At 51.6% G+C, this 9,092-nt stretch overlaps 1 protein-coding gene across 1 annotated transcript; it reads right to left on the reverse strand.

Moving 5' to 3' along the window:
• Nucleotides 1-485: 485 nt before the first annotated feature.
• TMEM35B (transmembrane protein 35B) lies at nt 486-7,516 on the reverse strand. Its single transcript, XM_066638917.1, has 3 exons — nt 7,409-7,516; nt 4,241-4,421; nt 486-1,993 (listed from the first exon to the last, which is right to left on the reverse strand). The coding sequence occupies exons 1-3, from the start codon at nt 7,514-7,516 to the stop codon at nt 1,863-1,865; spliced, it is 420 nt and encodes a 139-aa protein (XP_066495014.1). The 3' UTR covers nt 486-1,862.
• Between the last annotated feature and the right edge of the window lie 1,576 nt (nt 7,517-9,092).

The raw sequence follows: 9,092 nt of genomic DNA on the forward strand, positions 1-9,092 counted from the left end.
CAGAAGTAGGTCCCATTGTGTTCAATGGGGTTTACTCCCAGGAAAGAGTTATAAGATTGCAGCCTAAGGCACACAGAACCCTAAATTACTTTGGGTCCATTTCCCTCACTTCAACCTCAGATTAGCCTCTCCATGGTGTCAAAAAGGATCCCAAAGGATCTCCTCTATGGAGAACTTGTGCAGGGAAAGCACCCTACAGGTAGACCACAGCTGCGAAACAAGGACATCTGCAAGAGGGATCTGAAGGCCTTAGGAGTGGACCTCGACAAGTGGGAAACCCTGGCCTCTGAGCGGCCCGCTTGGAGGCAGGCTGTGCAGCATGGCCTTTCCCAGTTTGAAGAGACACTTTGCCAACAGTCTGAGGCTAAGAGGCAAAGAAGGAAGGCCCATAGCCAGGGAGACAGACCAGGGACAGACTGCACTTGCTCCCGGTGTGGAAGGGATTGTCACTCCCGGATTGGCCTTTTCAGCCACACTAGACGCTGTGCCAGAACCACCTTTCAGAGCGCGATACCAGAGTCTTTCGAGACTGAAGGTTGCCAACTGTCACTGGTGTCAAAAAGCTGAAGAGGGTACAAGTTTAGGGGTGATACTTGATCAGGACAATTCTCCAATGGCTCAGTGTGGGTTTTTTTGGGTTTGTTTTTTTTAGTGCAAGTCAAAATGAAATGGGATTCCTGAGGCAAGGGGAAAAGGTTTGCAGTCAACAGCTTGGGTGACTTGGTGTTGGACGGTGTGTCCAATCTCTCCAAGCACGCTCTGTTCACTCAGGCTAATGGTCCAAATTTTGAGCACTGGAGGGGTGGATCTGCCAGAGGCCAAGTCATCTACCCAAATCCCTGTAAACACTTCCCATGTCCAGATTTCTGAGGGCACGTCTACATTATAAACTCAAACTTCTCTTGTACATGTTGAGTTCTCAGAACTTTCTTCACAGAGGCCCGGGAATTGTCCATATCAGCATTCTCTGGTGAAGTTTAATTAAAGTAGTGGTTGCTCATTTTTTGGAACAGAATGGGGGAGCAGACACGGCTTCCTCAAGCAAGCCGCCAGATTATTATTTCAGATCAAATTTAGGGCATTTAATCTACAGAACTGTGAACACATCACCAGGATCACAATGTGGGCAACACACAACCACTCAGCAGACTACGAAAGGGGAAAAAACACTGATCTAGTCAGGGGGACTGTCAACTCCCTTCAGTCTCTTAACATGTGTGCAAAACACAGAATCACATGTTGCTATCCTGGGATAAGGTTCAAAACCCAAGGCCTCATACAGCATTTTCTAGGATTCCTGGGGGATGTTTTTTGTTTGTTTGTTTTCACACAGATGATGTTTGCAACAGAGCATCAAATGGTAGAATATTTGCCTTGTTTTAAAACAGGTTGAAACATTAAGTTGCCAGGACGCTTGAGGGTCGGCTAACAAGCCCTTAACAAGTTGGCTGCACCAAGGACCAACCATCTGGTGTCATTTTGAAAAAAATCTTTCTATTTTCCTCTGACAGATATTGGAAAATTTGTCCTCTGGGCTGGACAAGCTACATTCTTCCCCCTCCCTTTCCTGTGAAATCCACTGACCAAGGAAGCCTCTGGCTGGGTAACATTGCAGGTCCACAAAGGGAAAGTTCAGCATCAGAAGGGGTAATTTGGAAAGGCCCCAGTTCTTATCACTGCATAAAATCTCAAAGCCCTCCTAAATTATTCATTCCCAAGACCTGATTGATCCCCTCCATAAACATGGGAAACAGAAGGGAAAGGGGGCGGATAGAAAGACAACCAGATCACAAGGTGGATCAAGGCTTTCCATTCCAACGACCTTCAGTCCCAATCTCTCCTGCCCCTGGAGCCCATTCGCCTCATTCAGATTTGGATTTCACGTATCTCCCTCTTCCCCGGATGTTGAGAAGAAGTAGCAGACCCAGGCAGATAGTGGCCGGGGCACACATTGCAACTGGCTCTTTCAGAACGAGGAGGGTGTAGATGGCACCTGCAGAGTAGGGGGGGGGAAGGATAAAAAGGAGTAGGTCACCTAGAAGTAAAAATACTGACAATCTTGCAGCAATTTTCAATGTTTTTCTTCTCAAGGCACACTGACCTCTATGGTCTTTGCCGCTTGTGAAGTCACTTTCAGTTCCTGGGAAACTCTTCTGGGTTCTGTGGCTCTGTTTCCAAGGGTCACTATCTGCAGTAACAAATTGTCTGTCCCTCTTCCTCCACTGATAGAACCTAGAATTACTTTACTGTAATTGCCCTAGAAACAGAGCTGCAGAATCCAGAAGAGTTTTTCAATAATTATCAACTGCTGTGCTCCAAAATCCTGCAGACCTCTCACAGCACACCAATGTGCTGCGGCACACCGGTTGAAAATAGCTGTGTTAAAAGATCTTAGGTACCGCATGACTACAGAAAAACCCTTCTCCAGATGGCCTGGGTCAGAGCTGTTGCCAGTATGGTAGACAACACTGAGATAGGTGAACCAGTGGTCTACCTCCATGTAAGGCAGTTTTCTGTGCTCGTAAGAGATGACACAATTGATGAAAAAAAGGTCTCACTAACTATCATCTTCATGAATTGTGCATATGTGGCATGATTTGAACTCTTGTCCAAGTTTTCCCAATTTGACATTTGGGACTCCAAAAAAAATGGAAGATTCTGGTGCCCCCTGCTGGAAAACAGATACATAGCTCCCCCCATGTCCATCATTCTATGTTCCTTTTGTCCTCACAACAACACTGTGAGGTAGGTGAGACTGAGTGACTGGTCCAAGGTCACCCAGGAAGCTTTGTGGTTGGGCGGGGATTTGAACCTGGATCTTCCAGGTCTAACTCCCAAACTTCTACACCATCCTGGCTCTTTCCTGCTCATCTCCAGCTCACGAATCTTGCAAAAGATAAAAATCTTTTCTGAGTTGTTTTTTAAGCATTCTTCAGGGACAGCCCAAGTCCTCCCACAGCCTGAGATGGCAGAAACAAGGCAGAAGAGAAAATATGAAGGAGAGTGTCCGTTACTCTAGCCCGGGGGTGTCAAACATAAGGCCGGGGGGGCAGATTTGACCCATTGAAGCTCACTGAAGCCAAGTAATAATTGGGTTCTCCCAGTGCTGCTCTTTCAGCAGTGCCATTTCTGCAGAGGATCTGGGAAGGAGAGACAGAAGGAGGCCTCAGAAGGCAAGGAACTCTACGAGGGCAGGAGCAGACCAAAGAGATGGTAGAGCCCAACTATCATTCGAGCAACCCTGTAGTATTTACATGCACAAGCACTAGGTTTTGAATGCCTTAGCAAATGTGGCAAGAGCAAACTCTTGGCCTTGGTGATGACTCTGAACCCAGTGCTGTGAACAACAGAATCATATCTCAGGAATGTGTTTGCGGTTAAGCTAGAGAGCCAGCTGGTTACAGCCAATATGAATGTCAACATCCTCTTAGAAATTTCCCTATTACGTAGCCTTATATCATGTGTTTTGAAACTTAATAAAAAGCTGGGTCAGGAGCTGGGAGACACTTCACTTCTCCCTTGATTTCATTCTTGCTCCTGCTTCCAGCCATTTTGCACCTCTCTAAAACCTGTGTCTGTTGTCTAATTCTTGCCATGGCTTCTCTGCCACACCAAAGCAGCATCTCAAGCTGCTCCTCAAGTAGCACTGCAATGCTACAAACCCTTTCAGCAGCACCACTTTTGCCAAGGCATCACTTCTCAGAGCACCTCTCAGCTGCTGAGCTGCGCACACTTCAACAGAAGCGGCACCTCAACAGGCTTTATGAATACTATTTGGCCCACTGTATGAAATCAGTTTGACAACCCTGGTCTAGTCCACCACTCTCCTCTCCTACACACTTCTGCTCTGTTCCCCTCTCCCTTTTCCAGGGAATGGGAGGGGGGGTGATCTGGCAATGATAGTTTCCCCCCCCCCCCACTAATCTTTCACCTGTGGTTACTTTCTCGATCAGTCCCATATACAGATGCCTCTGAAATCCTAATCCTGCCTGATTTTTAGTTGAGATCAGAAACTGCCCTGGAGACCTGCACGCGCAGTTAGGAGTGGGACCCCAGTTGTCCTCCAGTGATGAATTTTAGAACTGAACCACCACACAGCCCTTACCTATCAGTTCAGTTCAGTAAGGGCACAATTCTAACCAGGTCTACTCAGAAGTAAGTCCTATTTTGTTCAATGGGGCTTACTCTCAGGAATGTGTGGTTAGGATTGCAGCCTAAGACATTTATTGGCATCCCTTACCTATCATGACGACAGTGAGGGCAAAATTGCTGATTTCCTGCAGCAGCTGAGGCCCAAAGGCCAGAAGCAAACCAGACACCACTTCCACCCAGCCCACCGTCTCCAGGTAGCGGCCCGGCTCTGGGCTGTAGCCAAACTCCTTCAAGGGGAAGACATCGGCAAACTGCACAAACTGGGATTTCTGGATCGGAGAGGAAAAGAAAGGGCATTAAATTCAAGAGGAGGTTGGTGGGGGCAAGGAGAAGAGATATCAGAGATGGTTGTTACCAGGTGATTAGCTGGCCTTTTTGGAAACTGCAGGTAGGAGACCTGCTGACTTAATTTGGGGAGGGGCTGCAGCTCAGGAGGAGAGCTGAGCTTGCAGGAGGGTCCAGGTGCAACTCTGGCATCTCCATTCAAAAGATCCAGGGAGCAAAGAAGACTCTGGAGCTGCAGTTCAAAAATAGTGGGTTAGATGGGCTCATTTTGGGTACGCTGCTTTATACAGTCAAAATTATTATTATTATTGCATCCTGAGTACACTTCTGTACTGCAGCGAGTCATGGACTCTTCGCTTACAACAGGAGAGGAAACTGAATGCTTTCTACATGCACTGCCTCCGACGCATTCTTGGCATCACCTGGCAGGACAAAGTTCCAAACACAGTCCTGGAATGTGCTGGAATCCCTAGCATGTATGCACTGCTGAAACAGAGACGCCTGCGTTGGCTCGGTCATGTCGTGAGAATGGATGATGGCCAGATCCCGAAGGATCTCCTCTATGGAGAACTCGTGCAAGGAAAGCGCCCTACAGGGAGACCACAGCTGCGATACAAGGACATCTGCAAGAGGGATCTGAAGGCCTTAGGAGTGGACCTCAACAGGTGGGAAACCCTGGCCTCTGAGCGGCCCGCTTGGAGGCAGGCTGTGCAGCATGGCCTTTCCCAGTTTGAAGAGACACTTGGCCAACAGATTGAGGCAAAGAAGGAAGACCCACAGCCAGGGAGACAGACCAGGGACAGACTGCACTTGCTCCCGGTGTGGAAGGGATTGTCACTCCCAAATCGGCCTTTTCAGCCACACTAGACGCTGTTCCAGAACCACCTTTCAGAGCGCGATACCAGAGTCTTTTGAGACTGAAGGTTGCCAACATAAAATTATTAATCACAGCCCACCTGGTGGTGGCTAGTGTTTCTAAATACAGGACCACCGGGATAGCTAGAGGTATTTACGCAGAATACGTACAGTTCCAAGTAGAGCTGCCCTCTCAGCTTAATCATATGGAGTACAGTGGGCCCTTGGTATCTGGGGGGATCCATTCCTAGACACCCTTCCCACAGATACCAATTTCCGTGGATAATCGAATCCATGAGGAGGACCTGGAGGACCTCCCAGCTGTGACAGGAAGTGTCTTCTCGTCTCATCTGGGAGGCATTCTGAGGTGCAGAGGGAGGATGGGGTACATAGTTCTTCCCCTTCTTTTGTCCTCACAGCAACCCTATGAGGTAGGTGAGGCTGAGGGACAGAGAGACCAACACCAAGGAAGCTTCCTGGTGGAGATTTGAACCTGGATCTTCCAAGTGCAAGATCCAAAAACCACAACGCCTTCCTGGCTCTCTTTTCCTCAGGTCTGTGGCCTCATCGGGAGGTTCATGCAGGCCTGTCAAATGTGCAGGTCCAATGCCTGGTCCTTATGTGAAAGAAGGGGGCCAACCCCTGTTTTACAAGCAGAAAAACGGGTGGAAATGGAGGTCCGAAACCGATCCAATTTTCCTGCACCAGGGCAGCTGTGCCAGTGGGGCAAATGCTGCAACCTGCAGTGGGGGGGGGCAATCATTGAGGCCTCCTCCAGGTAAGGGCACATATGTTCCCTTGCACTGGCACTGGAAAGTTGGATAGGATTGGGTCCTTGGATAGGATTGGGCCCTTAATGGCTTCATCACCGACGATGGGGACCTGTTTAAAAGTATCTCATGAGTTGGCAGACCTATTTGGTGCCCGGATTGTCATCCCAAGCAGTTTTTAAGACAATGGGGTGGGGAGAAGGGGTGGGAATGGGGGTTTCTGCCTTCTTTTTTGCCCTCCTGCCTGGAGCCCCAGCTCTGCCTAAGTGTGAACCTGGCCAGGCGCCTCTTGGCCCCGATTCTGGAGGCGATCCAAAAATTCAAACTGATGCGCGCCAAAACAGTTTCACAACAGCAGGGAGGAGGAGGAAGAGGAGGAGGAGGAAGGGGCTGGCCCAGGAGCGCCATGCAAGGCTGGCTGCAAACTGAGCGGGACAGGGACGCCCTCCTCCCGAGGAGGCGGGAAGAGGAGCGCAAGGAAACCCCACCACCATCACCAGCATGGCTCAGATGACCAGCGCAGCCCTCTCCAAGCTGGGTCTGGGTGCAGGCCCCATGCAGATCAACGGAGCTTGCTTCTGAGTAGACACCTGTAGCATGGCGCGGGGCGGGCTGCCATCCTCCCGCCCTCACCCCCCCAAGCCACCCTTTACACAGTCCCACCCTTGCTGTGGATCAGGTCCAGTACTGCAAGGCAGGCCAGAGAGGAGGAGGAGGAAGAGGGAAGAGGATGGTCAGAAGGAGCACAAGAGGCACCTCTGCCCCCCAAGAGCCCCGGAGAGGGGTGGCTCAACTCCGTGGGGACCGGCCAGTTTGCGCTGGGGGGTCCGTTGCGCGCGAGGCTGGGGCTGCCCCGATCCTGATCACGGTTGCAGCGGTGCGGTGGCGTAGCTGGAGGGGGGCAAAGCGCTAAGTTTTGCAGGGAAGCTCCCTGGAAGGGGCAGGGTGGGACATTACCCCCAGTGGCGTAGATAGAGGGGGCAAGGCTTGCCCCCCTTCCGCGCCACTGGGGTAATGTCCCTCCCTGCCCCTTCCAGGGAGACTCCCTGCAAAACCTAGCGCCTTGCCTCCCTCTAGCTACGCCACTGGACTAATGTACCTCCATGCACCCCCCAACGAGGCTCCATGCCAAACGTAGCCCCTTGCTCCCCCCAGCTATGCCACTGGTGTTATGTCCCCCCGTGGCCATGCACCCCCCCCAGCGAGGCTCCCTGCAAAACCTAGGGCTTCGCCCCCCCCAGCTATGCCACTGGTGTTATGTCCATCCATGCACCCGCCAGCGAGGCTCCCTGCAAACGTAGCGCCTTGCCCCCCCTCTAGCTACGCCACCGCCCCCTCCCACTCACCAGCTGCCGGTGCACGTCCCCCGAGACCCGGTCGGTGAGCTTGACCAGCCCGCTGGCGAAGAAGAAGAGGCCCAGCAGCACGCGGAGGGCGGAGAAGAGCAGCGCCATGGCTGGCGGCGGGAGGAGGAGGAGGAGGAGGGGGAGGAAGGCGACCCGCCAGGGGGAGGAGAGAAGAGGCAGCCGCCCAGGCGGGATCGCGCCCCTCCGCCCGGCCAAGGCGCGTCCGCGCGGGAAGGAGGCGCGCTGGGGAGGGGGCAGCCAGTCTGGGCTCCAGGAAGTGCTGGGTCTGCAAGTGGGAAGGGTGCCTCTGAGCCCGTGCAGAGAGCACCTGGGACTGGGGTGGGCTCCCCTGGCAGCAGCAGGGGTGGGAGCTGGGAGGAAGACCAAGGGGAGGGTCCACTGATTGGGACATGGCAGGACGAATGTGGGTCTCTTCCCCCAGCCCTCCAGGAGCTGCACCCAGGTCCCACTTCATGCCCACCTTGGCATCTCCGCTGCCAATTTTGTGACTGTGTGATGTTGTGTTGCTCTGATATGAGCAGGGCCCATGAGAGGGGAGTGCGGGGGGGGGGGTGGAATTGTACCCTGGCCCAGGGTCAAAAAGGGGGCCCAGGAGCCAAAGGTGGGGGCCCCAAAATCTCCTGGGATCCCAAGAAATGTTTGCATATATTGCACAAAGACTGGCATTCACATTTGTGTAAGCCGGGGGTGCCCAAACCCCAGCCCTGGGGCCACTTGCGGCCCTCGAGGACTCCCAATGTGGTCCTCAGGGAGCCCCCAATCCCCAATGAGCCTCTGGCCCTCCAGAGATTTGTTGGAACCCACACTGGCCCGACGCAACTGCTTTCAGTGTGAGGGTGACTATTTGACCTCTCGCGTGAGCTGTGGGATGAGGGCTCCCTCCACTGCTTGCTGTTTCATGTCTGTGATGCAGCAGTGGCAGCGAAGGAAAGGCCAGCCTTGCTTTGTGCCAGGCCTTTTATAGGCCTTGAGCTATTGCAAGGCCTTCATTCATTCATATAAGTTCATCTTTAGTATACTCATTTATGTAAACTTATGTAAATTTATTCAAATTTCAAATGTGAATTAATTCTTTTTTTCCCCGGCCCCCAACACAGTGTCAGAGAGATGATGTGGCCCTCCTGCCAAAAACTTTGGACACCCCTGGTGTAAGCCAACATTGTTTTATATCAGGGGCATGGAGTGGGTGGGGAGGCAGGTGAGGCAGAGCCTCCCCACCAGAGTCCTTTGGAAAGCACTGTGCAATGGGAGGCACCGAAGCACCCACAACCCACGCGCAGTGTGTCATTGGAAAATAAAATGTTCTAAAGCAGTGATTCTCAACCTTTTAGCACCAGGACCCACTTTTTAGAATGAGAATCTGTCAGGACCCACCGGAAGTGACATCATCAAGCAGGAAAAATTTTTAACAATCCTAAGGCTGCAATCCTACCCACATTTACCCAGGAGTAAGTCCCATTGACTATCATTGTTAAAAGCATATACATAGTAGTCTGTTAAGAGTACAGAACTGTGACTTTTTCCAAATGCAGTCACATACCAAGGTAGCAGCAAGTCTAATATATTAAAAATAAAATGTTGAAATGAATGGAGACCCACCTGAAATTGGCTCGCGACCCACCTAGTGGGTCCCAACCCACAGTTTGAGAAACACTGTTCTAAA

Source organism: Tiliqua scincoides, chromosome 10 (assembly GCF_035046505.1).
Source record: "Tiliqua scincoides isolate rTilSci1 chromosome 10, rTilSci1.hap2, whole genome shotgun sequence".
Lineage (NCBI taxonomy): Eukaryota > Metazoa > Chordata > Lepidosauria > Squamata > Scincidae > Tiliqua > Tiliqua scincoides.

Excerpts from the sequence above, each read along its gene's own strand:
- TMEM35B (XM_066638917.1), bottom strand. The coding sequence starts at position 7,516 with ATGGCGCTGCTCTTCTCCGCCCTCCGCGTGCTGCTGGGCCTCTTCTTC. Across the intron at positions 4,422-7,408 it reads GGGACGTGCACCGGCAGCTG|AAATCCCAGTTTGTGCAGTT; the intron begins GTGAGTGGGAGG and ends TCTCCGATCCAG. Across the intron at positions 1,994-4,240 it reads CCTCACTGTCGTCATGATAG|GTGCCATCTACACCCTCCTC; the intron begins GTAAGGGATGCC and ends CCTACTCTGCAG.